The sequence below is a fragment of the Xenopus laevis genome, chromosome 4S (genome assembly GCF_017654675.1).
Source record: "Xenopus laevis strain J_2021 chromosome 4S, Xenopus_laevis_v10.1, whole genome shotgun sequence".
NCBI lineage: Eukaryota > Metazoa > Chordata > Amphibia > Anura > Pipidae > Xenopus > Xenopus laevis.
In genome coordinates, this window is record NC_054378.1 from 22639006 (window position 1) to 22659101 (window position 20096).

Consider the following 20096-nt stretch of genomic DNA (forward strand, 5'->3'; position numbering starts at 1 on the left):
TGATCAAACTGTTCTTTGAGGAACACAAGCATCTGGCAGAAAGAGGAATAATCAGGCAAATACAGTTTCCCATGGCTGCCGCACACAGAATTGTTGTAATTATCTACTGGCTCCTACTGGTACCGCTCAAAAGAAATAAGGGATGGGTCCTGCCTGCCTTGGGACTGATTCCGTAAGGAGCCCATAAAATCAGAACTTCGGGTATATGTTAGTGGAGATAATTCTAATGTTGCTCACATGAAAAGCAGTTTGTGGGGGTCCTGGTGTCCCCTGGATCAGGTGCAAGTGGAACTTCATCACATGGAATCATTACAGTTTGTGTTGCTGCTGAGTTCCTATTGTGTGGCAGTGCCATGTCAGTGGAGATTCCTTGCTTGGACAATCAGGAATGAGATTGGGTGAGATGGCATGGGGATCCCTGCACCGGTTGTGCTCTGTATTCCCTTAGGAATCCCAGAGGTCCGGATAAATTGGATCTTCCTTCCCACTCTGGATTGTTTCTAATCTGATTATGTCTTTGGACTACAATTCTGGTCTCCATTGGCCAGTCCCTTAAAAACAGTGACAATGACATGTATGCCACAGTCATAACTGGGTGCTGGTGCATGTCCAACTGTTCCTAGGGTCCCTGGAGGATTCAGGGGCCACTTCATAATAGAGTTCCACAATTTGCTTGGCAACTGAAGGGGAAACTTTCTCTGGTTTCAGGCTGATTCATCATCTCCATAAACAAGATACCAACCAGTGGTTAGGGTTGCCACCTTTTCTGGAAAAAAATACCGGCCTTCCTATATATTTATCATATTTTTTAATAACATTGGGATCAACCATCATTTTTACCGGCCAGGCCGGTAAAATACTGGTCAGGTGGCAACCCTACCAGTGGTTCTGACCAGTGTCACAATGGATGTGTGGGAAGCTAAGAGCACATACTGTACACAGGCTAAGACAGGACAGGTGCCATGTTGCACCAAGAACCCAGACAAAAGCATGGAGTGCGAAGTGCGACACGTTTATTTGGCAGGATTGTAATTAATCACATTTCTCTCCAGAAACAAAAGTAAAGAAAGAAAATTCTACAATTTAAAAAAGACAAAAATGAGAAGTACCGTAAAAGTTCCCCCCACACTCCAGCAGCACCAGGGCTTGGGTGGCAGAAAGTGCCTCTTTGAGCAGCTTAAGGGTAGGGGCACACGGCGCGATTTCGCCGCGATTCTGCGCTAAGCGAGTTGTCGCTGCGTTTTTTAAGCCGAAATAGCTTTGCTAACTTTGGCGCTGGCGTCAATGCAAATCGCGGCGAAATCGCTGCGCTAATTCACACGCGGCGATTCGTTTTCTATTGTCGTCCGAAGTTGCCTCGCTGGGCGTTTCCGGGCGACAGTAGAAAAAGAATCGCCGCGTGTGAATTAGCGCAGCGATTTCGCCGCGATTTGCATTGACGCCAGCGCCAAAGTTAGCAAAGCTATTTCGGCTTAAAAAACGCAGCGACAACTCGCCCAGCGCAGAATCGCGGCGAAATCGCGCCGTGTGCCCCTAGCCTAAAGGAACAGTAACATCACAAAAAAATGTGATTTAAAGTAATAAAAATATAATGCAGTGTTGCCCTGCACTGGTAAAACTGGTGGGTTTGCTTCAGAAACTCTACTATTGTTTATATAAATAAGCTGCTGTGTATCAATAGGGGCGGCCATTCAATGGAGAAAAGGCTCAGGTTACACAGCAGATAAGCTCTGTAGAACATGATGTTATCTTAAATACATAATTGGTCGGTATATAATGCCCCCAGGAAACACTCACAGACCCCCCCCCCACAAACGATCATAAAGCCAAATGAATAAATAAAACAGACTGAGCATAAACTCTGATGAAAATAGTCCGCAGTTGCACTGCCTACTGCCACTTTAGTCAGTAGTCATTCCTCTAAATGGCAGCTGGTGGCGCTGTACCATTGCAGCTTAAAGGGGACCATGCTTGCAGCACACAAGCCGGAGTTGGTACTGCAACTGTGCGAGCTCCAGCACTTCACCAACATGGTATTAAAGGAACTTTGCACTTGTACCTTTATTTGGACTTAATAACAAACAAACCTACAGCACAACAGCAACAAAAGGACAATTGGAAATTACTCAGATACACTTATTCTCACTTAATTTGGTCCAAAAATAAAGAAAAGACCATCCACAATTCAGACATTGTTCCTTTCCAACAACCAATATGGCAGCTTCAGAGTCTAGTCCCAGGAATTAGGCAACAAGGTTAATTCTCCAGAACAGAAAGGGGATTTTTCCAAACACTAAACTGGCACTTAGCGAATCTTGAGTGCCCATCTTCTCTGTTTATCTGTTCTTCATAGAGAAGGAGGGACCGGATTTTTTTGTATTTTTATTTTTGAAAACAAGAAAAGAAAATGAAAAACAAATAAAATAAAACTATAAATATTGGAAGAAGGCGGGTTATGGCACTGGGTGGCTCTGTGCTACGCCTGTTTCTGGGAGGTGCCCGGGGGGCAGAGGCTGCTGGGATCCTAAATGGACGGCATGGTCACCAGCTGCAAAAGAAAATGGGTGCAATTAGATAAAGTTGGGGCATTTAGGCAAACGCAAGAGTTACAGGAAAAGGAGCAGGTAATGGCAGAAAGAGCCCCCCATTTGTAGTCTTAAAAGTTGCACCAATTATAAATATCACATACGTTGCTGAAAGTTGACATTGGCATCTGATACAGCAGGTGCCACAGGTTGTTGCTGCTCTAGTTTTTTCTGCTCCATTTGTTGAACCACCTGTAGAGAACAGCAAACTTATTTATAAGGGCTATTTATGTCACACTACTGCCCTGTAGCAGCATCCCTATAAGCAGCAAGAAGGTAGGCTGGTCCAGCAACAGTTCAGCAGTAGCAGCCCCTATAAAACAATGATCCCATAAAACAATGGCAGCATAGGTATTTTCCTGTACTAAGCACAATTCAGCAGGAACAGTCCCCTAAGTTTGCTCATAGCCTGAACAGAGAAATCCCATAAAACTGTGGCAGCATAGGTATTCCCCTGTACGAAGCACAATTCAGCAGGAACAGCCCCCTAAGTTTGCTCATAGCCTGTACAGAGAGATTCCAAAAAACTATGGCCAGCATAGGTATTCCTCTGGTAGCATAGGTATTCCCCTGTACTAAGCACGGTAGGGCATAGAAGTGACATTAAAAGAACATATTTTACAAGCTGCTGATAAGAGAAGTCTCACAGGGGCAGTTACAGACTGGCAGTTGCTATGGGGGGGGAAATCACCTGTTGTAGCTCCTGTTTCTGGGCCTGGATGTAGTCGTGCTGTTTCTGGAGATCCTCCCTCTGCCGGTACAACTCGTCCGCTTTCCTCTTTAGCTCCTTCTCCTGCTGCACAATCTGCTTCTCAAACTCCTGCAGTTCCTCCTCAGTGTAGAGCTGCTGATCGGCCACCGTCTGCCAAGAACAGATCTTAGTATGTGCTAAGCACCCCCACAATTCCAATTCACTGCATTAATAAATGGGGCAGCTCCGCTGGGATACACTGGGTGGCAAAGTGATAGGCTGCACCCAGTCCTCTCCTTCCTGCGCTGCCCAATGAACTCTTCCCTTTAGAGATTTGTCTCATTCTCAATAAGGAATAATATGAGGGGCTGATACAATGTATTTCAGTGGCAGAAATACTGTGGTGCCCAGACTGGTCTCAGGGGATTCTGTGATTGGGAATTGCTGATCAGGAGGAAAGGTAACGTGTGGAGAAGGGCGGAAGGAGAAAGGATAAAGAGATTGTAATTAGCATGGAAATAAGCAGAGGAAAATCAAAGTGTTGAGAGAGGAAGTGACAGTAAGGTAAGAATGAAGATGAGTTGAACTGAGAGCAAGAGGGGGAAGTAGAAATAAGGAAGAAGTAAGGAAGAGCAAATGTGTGTAGAGAGAGAATGGAAAAGGAATTAGGCCACAATACCATGAAACAAGAAGTCACACAAATGAAAGTTGTTGGCTAAAGTTAATTATGTTAATAAAACAGGAAGTATATAAATGAATGGGTGTAGGAGCAGGAAGCAGCTATAAAGTAATGGAACAGGAAATAAAGAAGGAAAAGTGGAAGTGGGGAGTATGAAAGAAACCAGAAGACTAGGAAATAAAATACAAAAGGAAGGAACTGGGGGAGGGGAAGTATCCTGAATGAGACTGGAAATGGTTCAACTTGGAAGACAGTAAGAAGTGAAAATGAGGATGCAGAGAAAGGAAAATAGAATGGATGGATGGAATTGAAAAACAAGGAACAGGAAATGGATATAAAAAAAAGGAAATAACTGAGGTGAGGAAAGAGGCTGAGAGGACGTGGACTAAATAAATATGGAAGTAGAGGGTCAGAAAATTGACTAGATAGAGGAGGAAGTAAGGACTAAGGAAGCAGAGGAGGGAATAGGAAATTAATTGGATGGAAGAGGAAGCAGGGGGTGATGATGAGAAAGTAGGAAGAGAAAATAGGTTAAAGGGCACCTGCTGGGCTAAGCCAAATTTTCAGGCTAATAGAGCACACACTCCAGTTGGGGGTAACGGTAGTTTTTTTTTTTTTTTTTAATTGCCCAGCGCTAGAGCACTTGCACTGGGAGGGAGCTCTCGGTACGAGCATTTATGTTGGGGCACATACATGTGCATAATGAGCCAGTGCTGCGATCAGCATTTGCGCTTGCGCTTCGACTGACATGGCCACTTGCACCGGGAGCTCCCTCCTTGTGTGTGTGTGTCCTATCGCTGGTGGTGGGCAAATTTTAAAAAAAACTCAGGTTACCCCCAACCGGAGTGTGTGCTCTATTAGCCTGCAACTTTGGTTGGGGATAACATTTTAGCCCAATAGGAAGGTAACCATGGGATACAACTCCATTATATACATGAGGGGACGGCAGTTAGTGGCTTCATGAAGTGACACAATTACCTCCCAGCCGTCGGGCTCCAGGAACTCCCTTTTCTCTGTGACCCTGATGAATTCCTGCAGGTCTATGAGCCGGTCCTTGTTTAGATCCACCTGGAAACACAGGAGTCACAATAACAGAGGACTAGAGAATCTCTGGAATCCCCCCAGCAATCTAACATTGGGGTGACCAATCTGATGTCCTACCTGCACCGGGGCCACGCATGAGAAATGTTTCATGCGAGGGAGCCAGGGAGTTTCCAATGGATTCCTGCTGCTTCTTATTGTATTTGTATCCCATGATTTGGGGGTGATACAATCGTTAGGGCCTAGAGCATGGGGGGGGGTTCCAATGCATCCCCTGAGTTATTTCTATTAACAGAATGTTCTTAAGCGTACCGCACAGGACAGACATAACCAATTGGCTTTCTGCGCTGCTGCTGCTGCCTGCTGGGATATTCAGGAATGTCCTGCACCAACTCTACTGCTACTGGCTATTAACCCTTCTATTACATCCAACCCAACTTGTTACAAACTGGCGCCCACCATTACCTCCATCATTACGTGCTCTCTCATCCGCAGTCTCTCCTCCTCCATCTCCACCATATCATCCTCCTCATTGTTTGGGTCATACACTTTCTCCAGCTGCAACACAGAGAGCAACACCATGAGAGAAATCCCAGCATGCACTTCTCACACTCAAGCCTGCGCTACAGCCTATACATTTTATATATATATATATATATATATATATATATATATATATATATATATATATATATATATATATATATATATATATATATATATCAGAAGGAGGCTCGCACTCACAGGTCTTACAAAGAAAAAACCTTGTATATTAGTCATAAATAAGAACTAACGTTTCAGCTAGCACTTTAGCCTTACTCAAAGTGCACAAAACAACAAACAGTAACCTTTTAGACCCCCAGCTGAAACGTTAGTTCTTATTTTTGACTAATAAACACCGTTATTTCTTTGTAAAGTATGAGTGCGTATATACTTATCTTCTGGGCTTTATTTGCACCTAGGCATCTTACACCTCTACACGAGTTGTGCCGGCATCTATCTATCTATCTATATATCTATATATCAGTGACAGACACTCACACTGTGCCAACCAATAAGAGGAGAAGCGCTTGACAACGGACCTGTTTATATAAAGTAGGAATGTGGGCCCTGTGAGTGGTGATTTAGCAACTACTGAAAAGCAATGTTACGGTCTTTCCCTGCTGTGTGTATTAATCTCTTATTCTTCCTGCACACAACTGCAGCGCTTCAGGGTGCAACTGTGCCTAAACACTGTATCTAGAACCCCTAGCTCTGCCCCCCACCCACTCCCACAGTCTCTATTACCTCTTTTGTAAACAGAGCCTCTAGTTCCTGCTCATCAAGGAATCCGTCACTGTTTGTATCTGTAACACAAATTAATTTAACTTTAGTATCATTCCTTGTAATCAGTTATACGGATTTTCTGCTGGGAGGAGCCAATTGCCTATATTAACATGATTAATAGCCACACCACACCAAAACATCTATACCGACATTGGTATTCCCCATATTAAGCTCAATTCAGCAGGAACAGTCTCCTAAATTTGCTCATAGTCTGTACAAAGAGATCCCATAAAACTATGGCACCATAGGTATCCCCCTGTACTAAGCACAATTGAGCAGGAACAGACCCTAAATTTGCTCATAGTCTGTACAGAGAGAAAACATAAAACTATGGCAGCATAGGTATTCCCCTGTACTAAGCACAATTCAGCAGGAACAGACTCCTACGTTTGCTCATAGCCTGTACAGAGAGAGCCCATAAAACTATGGCAGCATAGGTATTACCCTGTACTAAGCACAATTCAGCAGGAACAGTCCCCTAAGTTTCCTCATAGCCTGTACAGAGAGATCCCATAAAACTATGGCAGCATAGGTATTCCCCTGTATTAAGGAAAATTCAGCAGGAATAGCCCCTAAATTTGTTCATAGTCTGTAGAGAGAGGTGCCAGTATGGGCATTATACAGATATACAATGGAAAACTTGGAATATAAAAGCAAACCGTGCAACTTGAAGAAAGTCTTGGGGTCAAACTCTGAGGGATCAAGTCCGTCTGTCTCCTCCCAAACCTCCTTTAATTGGTCTTTGCTCCCCTGTAAAATGGATCAATTAACAGTTGCAATTGTTGAACCCAACAACTTTATCAACTACAACAGCGCAAATAAAATATAAGGGGCTATCGGGGAGGGCGTGGCCTACACAGAACAGTCCGAAGCTCTACCGGAAATCACAGACACAGCATTCCCTGTAGCACAGCAGACACTTACAGGGTGATTAACCTTTGGGTGCTCCCTGTGCTTTTTCTTCATGTCCTCATATTTCTCTTCCTCCTTTTTCCTCTTCTCCTCATCCAGCGTCTTCAGGTACTCGCGTCTCTCGTGCTCCTTCATCATTTCGTACCTTTTAAACTCATCGTGTCGCGTTTTATCATAACTTTCCAGATCTTTTGTTGCCTGGAGACAGATAATGCAAGACACAAACTAGCACCACTGTTCTGACTACTGACACCTACTGAAAACTGTGATTGTTCACAAGAGGGCGCTGCAACCACATTATTATCTATAGAAATTAGGGAAACAAATGTAGGGAATAGAATCTGGGGGCAAGTGAGGGAGTTTGGGGGGAGTACATAGGGAGGAGCACCAACACCTTAAAGGGACAGAGGGCCATGCATGTGTAGCTCACTGCTCCGTCATCTGATGAACGGGGGGTTTCATTTAAAGGTTACACCATTTATGCAGCACTCATCAGAAGGTGGCGCTCTTCCATTGCAGTCCTATGGGAAACAGGGGACTGTCGGCCCCACCTGGTGGAAAGTGGCAGAGCAACTTATAAAGTGTAAACCTGTTTTATGTGCCACTGCATCAGTCAGAATGAGCTACAACCACAGGAGCAGCGCAGGCTGGACCAAAATGGAATATTCTGCCCCTAGCTTCACTCTAACTAAGGGTTTGCACTTGTAACCCCCCATCAGTACTCTCACCAAGGATTGGCCTTTGTACCCCTGTCGCCACTCTCACTGAAGATTGGCCTTCATACCCCCCATCACCTACTTTTATTGATGATTGCCCCTCGTACCCCCCCACTTTCATTGATGATTGCCCCACTCTCCCTGAGGATTTGGCCTTGTACCCTCTTCTGTACTCCCACTGAGGATTGTCCCTCATACTCCCCATCACCTACTTTCACTGAGGATTGGTCCCTGCACCAGCCCCCCTCCCCCCCCGTCCCCACTCTTCCTGAAGATTGGTCCTCGCACCCCCATCACCAACTTTCAGTAATGATTGGCCCTTGTATCCCATACCCCCACTTTCATTAATGATTGCTCCTCGTACCCTCCCTGTCCTCACTCTAACTTTGCCCTTGTACCCCTCATCAGCACTCTTGCGGAGGATTGGCCATCATACCCTTCATCACCTACATTCACTGAGGATTGGTCCTTGTACCCCGTTTCCATCCTCACTGAGGATTGTAGCTCCCCCCATCAGGAACCCCAATAAATGTGTCAGACTCACAGTTCTGATGAGCAAGTCCAAGTCCTGGGGTTCAAAGGAGTGCGGGTTGTTGTGATTGAGGTGCTCAAACTGCTTGAGCAGAGCCCGGTGATCCATTCCTGTATCTGGAAGGACAGAGGGACAGGGGGTTCAGTGCCAGGGGAGCCTGGGTATAGAGATATAAACAATTGCGCCCCCAGTACCACTATATGTGTATTACACAGGCAGAGCAGGGCTAATATTGGGGTAACAGAGTCCATAAATGTATGTACTGAATTGCTGCCCCCTTACCCCATCCAGAGCACTAAAAACCAATTGTCACTTTCTGCTTTTGGGTCACAGTAAAGCACTGCCCACAGGGGATGCACATAAGCTGGATAGGAGCAGGTACACTGGGCCAGGGCCATGTGTCAATTACTAGTACCCCTGCTCCTGCCCATTGACCATCACCATTAACTGTGAGCAACTGATCCGCAAAACTGCCCAATAGAGACAAGGAGCAGCTCTTACTGTCCCCGAGGTCCATCTTGGCTCGGATCAACATGCGCAGTCGCCCCACTTCCTGCCTCTTCAGTTCGTCCAGTTTGGTGCGGATATGGTGGCTCACTAGGTCCAGTTCTTTACTGATCTTCCCACTCTAGGGTCGTTGGGGGTCAGCAGGAAAACAGGAAGGAAGTAGAAAAGGAAGTCATTATTACCAATGTATAACTATACTAATGTCACACTATTTTCAACATCTTTAGGGGTTCAAGTGCACTACACCCACACGGAGACCCCCCACCCCAATACCTTTACCTAGTGGCGCCAACACCCACCTTAATGTCTTCAATATCCGCCGTCTGGAGCTTCTCTCGGAAATGTCTGTCTGTTTCCAGAACTTCCACCACTTCCCTGAGATATCGGTCATAAAAGAGTCCAGTGTCCTGGGGAGGAGAACAGCAACCGGAGGTCAGTCGTCTGTGTTTGTCCAGCAGGAGGCGCCCCACTGAATACGCAGCAATGACAATATGAAAGGATTGGAAAAGGAAAGATGTGGCCAGAGATGAGACTGGAATAGAGGCAGTTACAGATATGTGCGGAGCGACTCATGTGACCCGAGTTGGGGGGGAGGAGTAATTAGCGGCTAATGGATGTGACATTTCATTTAGAGGATTTCAGGCAGTGCTAATTGCTTTTCTATATGCTGCTCCTCACGCCTGACGCCACTCCTGAGATTAGAGCTCAGGACACACAGCAACACTTCTACCGCTTTATCCTCTCACTCTGCTTAAAGGGGAAGTGCACCTTATATTAAAGAGGGGATTCCTAGAAGCCCCTCACAATTACTTCAGATCACACATTAGATTTCTATTGTTTTTCTGATTCAGCGTTTGGCTCCTGTTCTTCCTTCATTATAGCTGTCAAGTTCATGGTTGCCATGGTAAGTGAGCATAGCAACTAGTGAGCTCCTCTAATCAGCAAGCTCAGCCCAGGGGGTACTGGAGGGGCTCTGGGGCACAGGCGGTGGTACTGGAGGGGCTTTGGGGCAAAGGCGGGGGTACTGGAGGGGCTCTGGGGCACAGGCGGGGGTACTGGAGGGGCACTAGAAGGGTAATACATGCACTCACTGTTGAATCAGATTGTTGCTCATCTTCTGTCGGCTCAGCCTTCACTTTCGTCTTGTCCTTATCGATGGGGACGGCGGGGACAGTAACCAATGACGTGAGCAGGAGAAGCGAAGTGCAGGCGAGTGACATCCTCCCCCATCGTACCTGCGAGGGGACACACCTAATATTAGGCCAAACACTGTGAGACACATGATATCCCTGATTATATGGCTCCCTCTGCCTTGATTTAACCCCTATGGAGCCATTTAAAGGGACAGTACACTGACCTATTACAGGTCTAAGAACCAATACAAGGATGTTAGGGCTCGTTTAAAGGCACAGACATAAAAATCTCAGATGGGGGTGCTAATGCTGACCTTGGTGCCACCCCCCCCCCCCCGTGAGAGCCATATACTGCAATTGGCACACAATTTATCCTTGTATCCTTGTATCCTTATACACAGGGTGTATCATTGAGACAAGGGGAAAGAAAGACATGGGGATGGTCCATAAGCGGCACTAATATTTGACCCCCCCCCCCAGGATCCTCCTGCCTGATGCCCGACTCAGCCACTTTCCATATGTTTTCACCCCACGGTGAGATCGGCAGTGGCGTTTGTCTTTCGCAACCTCAAATCCCCTCCCTGTTCCAGAGACAATAACCTGGAGCTGCCAAAGAGCTGACAAACTAGTTGTTTTAACCTTTCCTGGGGGTAACGTGATCCCCGGCACATATCTGCCCCATCACCCCACCTGTGCTTGGAAACCAGCTCAGCCTCTCTGATAAATAACCTGCCCCGTGGTAAGAGGAACTGCCACTTACTGTAACTCACCAAGGGTGCTGGGAAATGTTGGGAATAAACAAATAAACTGTAACTGTATCAAGTTGTGTCACTTTGGGAAAAAAGACACACAAAGTAGGGTCAGTTACCCTTTTTATTCTGCCTGCAGAGGCCGCGACTCACTGATAGGGACTTTGTGTGGCCCCATAACGTGATTATAGCACAGCGCTGCCTCTGCCCACTTGTACTGGTCATTATTATTAATCCCCTAAATGGAGGAGTAAGTGGGGTCCTTCAGCAGGGGCCACAGTAACTGCAAATTAAGCATGACACACAGAGGGAGATCCCAGGGGCCACACTAAATGCTAAGTAAATAGAATGTTATTACATTCAGGGGACGAAGGGGTACGCCCCCGAAACGTTGTATCTGTTTGGCTTGGCATTAAACACGGGTAATAACCCTTAAGCAGATTTCGTGTGCTGGATTCATTCTATTTACTTACCATTTTTGGAGGTGCCGTCCTCCTATGTTCCATGCACCGTGAACGTGATAAGAGGGAACAGGTGTGCATCTGCATTTCGTTTGGCCACACTAAATGCACAATGAGCAGGACACAGAGAGAAGGATCCCAGGGGCCACACTTATTACACATTGAGCAGGACACAGAATGATGGCTCCCAGGGGCCACACATTACAGTGAGTATGGCACAGTGAGAGATCCCAGGGGCCACACTAACTGCCCAATGAGCAGGAAACAAAAAGAAGAAACCCAGGGGCCACACTTATTACACAGTGAGCAGGACACTGAGTGACATATCCCAGGGGCCACACTAACTGCCCAATGAGTAGGACACAGAGTGACGGCTCCCAGGGGCCACACATTACACAATGAGTATGGCACAGAGTGATGGATCCCAGGGGCCACACTTATTACACAGTGAGTATGACACAGAGTGACGGATCCCAGGGGCCACACTTATTACACAGTGAGTATGACACAGAGTGATGGATCCCAGGGGCCACACTTATTACACATTGAGTATGAACCAGAGTGAGAGATCCCAGGGGCCACTCTAACTGCCCAATGAGCAGGACAGAGAAAGAAGGATCCCAGTGGCCACACTTATTACACAGTGAGTATGACACAGACTGAGAGATCCCAGGGGCCACACTAACTGCCCAATGAGCAGGACAGAAAAAGAGGGATCCCAGGGGCCACACTTATTACACAGAGTTACTCTTATTACACAGAGTGACGGATCCCAGATAGAAAGTGCCAGGCACAAGGAGTGGTGGCTTATGATTGGGTGGCTGTTAATATTGGCCAATAAAGCTTAATACGCCACGCACCTTTAATTCCAGCAATGACGTGGGTTAATTAGATAAGGAGACGCTGGGCAGGGAACACAATGACTCATTAATATTCATGCCAGGCCCGGGGGCACATTACAGCACTGCCGGCCGGAGCTTCCTCAATTGACTCAACTGGGGGGTTGAGCTGAGACAGATACCCACAGGGCAATAGGGTGACACCGAGAAGCAAACAGCCAGGCAACTCGGGGCCTCTGGGCCACAAGGAGCTCAGTCACAAGTCTGCCATATTTACTCTACTGAGTCAAATTAAAGAGGTAATTCAGCTGCTATAAAATTAGCAACTTTTCAATTGGTCTTAAAGGGGTTGTTCACCTTAAAAGCAGTTTTTTCAGTTCAGTTGTTTTCATTGTTCCCGAAAAATAAAGACTGTTTTCAATTACTTTCCATTATTTATTTTTTCTGTTTTAATAAAATCTAAGTTTAAAGTCGAATGTTCGTGGTGTTTGAGTCTGGCAGCTCAGTAATTCAGGCGCAGATTCTAAACGGTTACAATTTTGCAACATTTAGTTGATACATTTTCAGCAGCATCTCTGGAGTATTTGCAACTATTGTATCAGTTCTAAGAGCTGCCTGTAATGAAACCCAGGAAAGATAAAAAATGTATCCATTAAATGTTTCAATTTAGAACAGTTTGGGGGGTCGGCGACCCCCCTCTCAGAGCTGCTTTAGAAGGTGAAAATGACACTTTACACAAATAGAAACTAGAAAGCAATTGAAAAAAGTCGTTATTTCTGGTGATCTATCTGAAATCAACTGGTTGTATGAAGGTGAACAACCCCTTTAATGGCAAAATGATTTGCCTTCCTCTTCTGCCTCTTCCAGTTTTCAAATGGGAGTCACTGACCCCAGCAACCATAAAAGTGTATTGTTATTTACTTATTCAATTTACCCCCCCCCCATTCATCTTCCAGTCTCTCAATCAAACCACTAGCTGGTTACTAGGGTAATTTCGGACCCTAGCAACCAAACCGCTGCTGAGATGCCGAACTGGAGAGCTGCTAAACAAAGAACAGGAATATAAAAAAAAAAAAATGAAGACCAAGTGAAAATGGTTTCCGAGCCTCACTGCCTGCATCATACCCAGGGCTAATTTAAAGGTGAACTATCCCTTTCATCCCCTTTATTGGTCGTTCCATATAATTTGGGAGATTTAAATTCCAATGGTGCTACTACTGATGGGAAGGAATTGTTCCAACAGGACTTTTGCCCAAAAGCAACTGCCCCAACACGTATGGATCCCTTCTACCTGCCCGGTTCCACCAGAACAGCAGTGAGAGTAGTTCAGCAGCCCCAGTGCAAGCTCATGATTCCCTTTGGGAATGTGAGGAAACGAACGATGGACATGCTACTACCTGCTCCAAGGCAGGTGGCCTATAGAGTACAGCAGTAGCAGGAGAGACACACTGAGAAGTGGCCAATAGAATGCAGCAGTAGCAGGAGAGACAGGGCAGGTGGCCTATAGAGTACAGACACACAATAGAAATGTGCCGCTACACATACACACACAGTAGGGTACAATATGCACACACACAGAGATGCCGTACCTGCGCGGCGTTGCCCATGGTTTCTCTTCTGTGCCCAGTACCGCCGCCGCCGCTTTTTCTTCTCCTCCTTTGCTCCCTAAACCAGACCCGCCCCCAGTTCTGTCAGCCGCCCCGCCCACTTCCATGTTTACATCCCGTTCACTTCTTTTGACAGGGGCCCCCGGAGTCCCGGTTACCATGGTACAACTGGGCCGAGTCTATTTTTCTATTGGCTGTTGGCTCATTCGACTATCAGTGCGCGGTGAGTTGCGATTGGCTGCTGTCGCTCGTCATGTTAGGCTGCGTTACGAGGCGCAGATTTTCTATGAGAGGGTGAGTGTGTGGGATGGAACGGGTTACTACGGCCGGGCTCAGGCAGGAGGGTTACTACAGGCTCGGGGTTTCATTGGGCACCATGTATGGGAGCAAACTCACATTGATATCTACATGAACGGTGTTTCCTGTAGGACTTGCTTGCTACATTGTGTTGGAAGTCTGGAGCAGCCGTGCAGCCAACATAGCATATTGACTTCCATAGCAAATACCTAATATTTTATACACGAAGAAAAGTATTTTGGGAACTTGTTCACATATTTTATAATTACCTGCTCAGACACATTGATCTCATGTCTGCAGGGCAGCCATCAAGGGGGGACAGGGGGGAGAGTTGTAGGGGGCCCCAGCCACGCCACACTTACTTGATTAGCCGGCCCCCCATCTTCCTGAGAGCTGCTGACTTAGGGAAGGCATGGACGTTTAAGGGGCCCTGGCCATTTTTTTTCTCATGTGGGGTCCTAGCCACCAATAATTTTTAATGGGGGGGCCCTGGCCACAAAAGTTTTTTTTTTTTTTTAAAACATTGGTGGCAGGGGCCCCCTTATAAGTTAAAAAAAACTTGGGGCCCCAACAAAAAAAAATGTAAAAAAACTAAAAAATAAACAAACATTGGTGGCAGGGGCCCCCTTATAAGTTAAAAACAAATTGGGGCCCCAAAAAAAATTTGAAAAAAAATTAATTTTTTTTTGAAAAAAAAAAAAACATTGGCGGCAGGGGCCCCCTTATAAGTTAAAAACAAATTGGGGCCCCAAAAAAAAATTTGGAAAAAAAAATTTTTTTTGAAAAAAAAAAAAACTGGTGGCAGGGGCCCCCTTACAAGTTAAAAACAAATTGGGGCCCCAAAAAAAATTTTAAAAAAAAAATAATTTTTTTTTGAAAAAAAAAAAAACTGGTGGCAGGGGCCCCCTTACAAGTTAAAAAAATTTGGGGCCACCAAAAAGAAAATTAATTTTTTTTTTAAAAAAAACTCAAAAAAAACAATGGTGGCAAGGGGCCCCTTACGAGTTAAAAAAAAAATTGGGGCCCCAAAAAAAAAGTTTTAAAAAAAAGATTGGTGGCAGGGGCCTATAGAATATTAAAATAATACATTGGTGGCCAGGGGATTAAAAAAAAAAAAAACACAAACTGGTGTTCAGTAGAATTGAACTCATGGCTTCAGTACTTCAACTTCGCCTCCTTTCGTGACTTCGGGTCTTTTCACCGCTTCAGGACTTCAATTTCGGCTGTTTTCGTGACTTCGGGTCTTTGCGCTGCTTCAGGACTTCGGCTTCGGCTGTTTTCGTGACTTCGGGTCTTTTCGGCGCTTCGTGACTTCGGGACTTCGGCTTTTTCCGTGACTTCGGGTCTTTTCGGCGCATCGGCTTCGGCTTTTCGGCACTTCCGCATTCGGCACTCAAGAGGAATGACGTACGGCTCGGGCGCTCGTAAGGGGGGCCCGGATCTTCAAAAAAATGCAGCGCTGCCGGGCCCCCCTTCATGCCCGGGCCCGGTACGCTTGTCCCCCCTGTCCCCCCCTGATGGCGGCCCTGGTTTCCAGTAATAGTGGGTTATCTCTAAGAGTTTCCAAGTCGTACCAAGTAGTGTTTTGGAATGTATATGTAGTAAGATATTTAAGTGAGTGTGGGAGGCTGTTGATATAAGCATGCCAAACAGAGAATTTATCTATCTGCTGTGTTTTTTTGACTATAGCCTCGAGCCAGTCCATATGGAAGATGTAGTGTAACTTTTGTCTAGTGAGTAGAAGGGACGGGCCGTCGGGAGATAGCCATTGATGAAGAATTGCCTTCCTGGACGCTGCTGCCAGCCGGGCTGCCAAGTGTTTCTCTTCTCTAGTGAAGTGTGTGTAATGTGTTACAGAGCTAAACATTGCCCACTCCACGGTTGGTCGGATCTGCTTAGTAGTTATCTGCGTCCAATAAGAGGAGATATCCCGCCAGAAGTCTATGATTTTAGGACAGAACCAAAACATATGTAAGAGATCTGCTTTAGGGGCCCGACATCGAGTACATCCATCAGAGGGGAGACTACCCATTATACGAGTTATGGAGAATCTGTTAGGACATTTCTTGATATCTACTAGCCGGGAGCAGGTTCATCATTCGAACATGGGATTTCAATATCTCTGTAGAGCTTATTTGAGAGATGGACAGTGTCCATTTAAACAGGGAACCTCCAGCCGTATCAGTATCTATGCTAGTACGTATTGCGCAATATATGTGTGAGGTGGAGCAGTAGGTGTTCCGATCCTTCCAAAGAGTATCGATCGCACTACCAATTCCTTTATCTCTTATGTCTTTTATGATAGTCCTGACGAAATGCAATAGTTGCAGACTAAGAAAGAGGCACGGCTTCGTGAACGGGAATTTCTCATTCAGTTTTGTCAGAGATAAGACATCTAAATCATTTTTAAGTAGGTTGCCCACATTGTATAGACCATTGGCCTTCCAGGTTTGTAAGATTGGATTTGACACGCCTATGGGAAATTTAGCATTTCCGAGCCAAGTAAGATAGGGTGAATGATGTGGGGAGAGATGGAGTTTTAGCCTTAGGGAGCGCCAGGTTTTGTAAGTGTCTGCAAAAAGCGGATTATCTTTCAAAGGTTGTGGAATGACCGAGAGCGGAGAGTGAAGGAGATAATTTAGAGATAATCCACAGGACTGGTGTTGGTCTAAATCTATTGTAGTGAACCAACTGCGGTCCATAAGCCAGTCCCCTGCATAACGTAATAGTGCAGCGTCATTATATTCCTTAATGTTCGGCAGATTAACCCCCCCTAAACCTTTGGGCAAATGTAATTTATAGAGACTGATCCTAGAACGCTTATTTTGCCAGATAACCACCAATATCTTTTTATTTTTTATTAACATGTGGGAACCCTAGCCACCAATATTGTTTTTGTTTTTTTACTGTGTGGTGGGGGGCAGACCTGTAGGTGGGGCTTGCGGTGGGCGCAGCTAGGGTTGCCACCTGGCCGGTATTACAAATTTACCGGCAATGTAACTGCCGGTAAATTTGTAATACGATCAAAAGGAGCCCTCGGCCTGCCCCCAATCCCCTGCAACTTACCTTTTCTTTTGCCTCTTCCAGCTTCCGCGGTGTCCGTGGCGTGGCCCTGCCCCTTTTGACATCACATCCCGCCCCTTTGAGGCCCCGCCCCCAGCAGCCGGTAAATTTTTTTATAAAAGGTGGCAACCCTAGGCGCAGCCCAGGGGGCCCAGGAAATTTTGTCGTATGGGGCCCTGTGATTTCTGATGGTGGTCCTGCATGTCTGTGGCCAACAATCAGCTTCTTCCCACCCCCCGTGACCTCTGTGTCCTCTGTACTGGCCCAAAGTGACAACAACCGACAGTCTGTGCCTCCCTGTGTTGCACTTTCACTGGCAATTCAGCTGCACCTCTGTCTGTCTGTCTGTGTGTGTCTGTCTGATTTTTCTATGGGGCCCAGACTCCCTTCACCCACTGGGTTACAGATTAGTGAAACAAAAGGAGAGAGGAGAAATATAGAAGGGGAGTGAAGAGAGAGGATGGGGGAGAGTGAGGTCAAACAATTGGGGGAGAAAAGGAAAGGAGAGGGGATGAGAGACAGAAGGAGGGAAGGGAAAGGGGGTTGGGAGTAGAGAGACAAATGGAGAGGAGAAATATAGAAGGAAAAAAAGATAGACTACAAAGAGTGGGGGTAAATGGAACATTTTCTTATTGGACCAGTGTTGTTAGTGGAGTACCGCAGGGCTCTGTACTAGGTCCCTTGCTTTTCAACTTGTTTATTAATAACCTGGAGGTGGGCATTGAAAGTACTGTTTCTATTTTTGCAGATGATACTATATTGTGCAGAAGTATAGGTTCCATGCAGGATGCTGACACTATGCAGAGTGATTTGTCTAAGTTGGGAAACTGGGCAGCAAACTGGAAAATGAGGTTCAATGTTGATAAATGCAAGGTTATGCACTTTGGCAAAAATAATATAAATGCAAGTTATACACTAAATGGCAGTGTGTTGGGAGTTTCCTTAAATGAGAAGGCTCTAGGGGTTTTTGTAGATAACAAGTTGTCTGATTCTGGGCAGTGTCATTCTGTGGCTACTAAAGCAAATAAATTTCTGTCTTGCATAAAAAAGGGCATTAACTCGAGGGATGAAAACATAATTATGCCTCTTTATAGGTCCCTGGTGAGGCCTCATCTGAAGTATGCAGTGCCGTTTTGGACTCCAGTCCTAAGAGGGATACAAATGTGCTGGAGAGAGTGCAGAGATGGGCAACTTAATTGGTTGGAGGGATGGAGGACTTAAATTATGAGGGTAGACTGTCAAGTTTGGGATTGTTTTCTCTAGAAAAAAGGCGCTTGCGAGGGGACATGATTACACCTTTACAAGTACATTAGAGGACATTGTAGACAAATAGCAGGGGACCTTTTTACCCATAAAGTAGATCACCGTACCAGAGGCCACCCCTTTAGACTAGAATAAAAGAACTTTCATTTGAAGCAACGTAGGGGGTTCTTCACAGTCAGGACAGTGAGGTTGTGGAATGCACTGCCGGGTAAAGTTGTGATGGCTGATTCTGTTAATGCCTTTAAGAGTGGCTTGGATTTTTTGGACAGACATAATATCAAAGGTTATTGTGATACTAAGCTTTATAGTTAGTATAGTTATGGGTATATATATAATTTATGTGAAAGTAGGGAGGGGTGTGTGTATGGATGCTGGGTTTTCATTTGGAGGGGTTGAACTTGATGGACTTTGTCATTTTTCAACCCAATTTAACTATGTAAGGCAAAACAGTTGGGGGAGAATAGAAAAGGAGAGGGGATGAGAGACAGAAGGAGAGAAGGGAAAGGAGGTTAGGGAGTAGATAGACAAATTGGGGAGAGGAGAAATATAGAAGGGGAGAGAAGAGGGAGGATGGGGGAGAGTAAAGCTGGCCATAGACGCAAAGATCTCATTGTACAAATCGAGGATTCGTACGATTTTCGGAACGTGTGGGGAGAGTCCCGACATTTTTCGTCCATTGGAGATTGGTCATTTGGTCGATCGGACAGGTTAGAAAATCTCTGTCTGCTGCGGGTAATATCTCTGCGTGTATTGCCGAGGATGGGAGAGAGTAAGGCCAAACAGTTGGGGGGAGAATAGAAAAGGAGAGTGGATAAGAGACAGAAGGAGAGAAGGGAAAGGGGGTTAGGGAGTAGAGAGACAAATGGGGGAGAGGAGAAATATAGAAGGGGAGGATGGGGGAGAATAAGGCCATCGCATTAGGGGGAGAAGAGAAAAAGAGAAGGGGGTTATGTAAAGATAAAAGTGGGGGGGCATTTTTTTCAGTATAACGCAGAATTCCTCTAATTTCTCTATAAACCCCGTAAAACGCACGCACAGTCAGGTCGGAGACTGAGTACAAGTTCTGAGTTGGTCCGTGCGGCAAAGAGAATTCTCTTGCAACTTGGAACGATTGGAATATTTCGCATCAGACTCAGAGTTGGAAGATCAGAGGTTCCATGGGATGGAAAACTCCTCCCTGGAAAAGTTTATTTTTCCTCTCTGAGTGAGAAGCCGCTTCCCATAATAAATGTGATTATTACACACCGCTGGATGCAGAATTACCAGGCGTGAGAATTTTCTTGACTGAAGAACTTGCAGTCTGAACATGGCGTCATATGCGGAGCAACAACAACGAACACCAAATGACTGCCACCCCCAGTGATGCCATGTGTGGTCTCTGCACTGCTGGTTCTGACCTGGAACTTAATTGAGTTTCTTTACATTTGTATCACGAATCAGAATCAGAGAAGAAAAATAGACAGAGGTGAGGCTGTGAAGCCTTGAAGCCCTAATGGGTGAACGTTTATATATAAATTGAGAGAAAACTTATTATGCGGGGGGTAAGACAATGAGGGGACCGGGGCTGTGGTCGCAATAAAGTGTAGAGGGGAGACTGGCAATTCCTCTATATGTTCTGTAGGGAGCAGCAGCACTTTACATATTCCGTCTGGTGCAGGTTCCTGCAGCGCTAAGGAATGGCCGGCAGGGGGCAAG

The 20096-nt window shown here is 45.8% G+C and overlaps 1 protein-coding gene and 1 long non-coding RNA gene across 2 annotated transcripts; one reads left to right on the plus strand and one right to left on the minus strand.

The window, feature by feature from the left end:
• The first annotated feature begins 917 nt into the window (after window positions 1-917).
• Window positions 918-1814, plus strand: LOC108715312. Its single transcript, XR_001935486.2, has 2 exons — window positions 918-1183; window positions 1545-1814. It is a non-coding gene; the product is annotated as an uncharacterized LOC108715312 (long non-coding RNA).
• Window positions 1072-13847, minus strand: nucb2.S (nucleobindin 2 S homeolog). Its single transcript, NM_001091084.1, is given in 13 exon segments — window positions 1072-2548; window positions 2690-2777; window positions 3277-3447; window positions 4934-5023; window positions 5462-5554; window positions 6284-6342; window positions 6982-7072; window positions 7247-7432; window positions 8495-8598; window positions 8984-9110; window positions 9289-9396; window positions 10081-10224; window positions 13761-13847. Coding segments are annotated over 13 exon segments (1374 nt in total). The 5' UTR covers window positions 13779-13847; the 3' UTR covers window positions 1072-2453.
• Between the last annotated feature and the right edge of the window lie 6249 nt (window positions 13848-20096).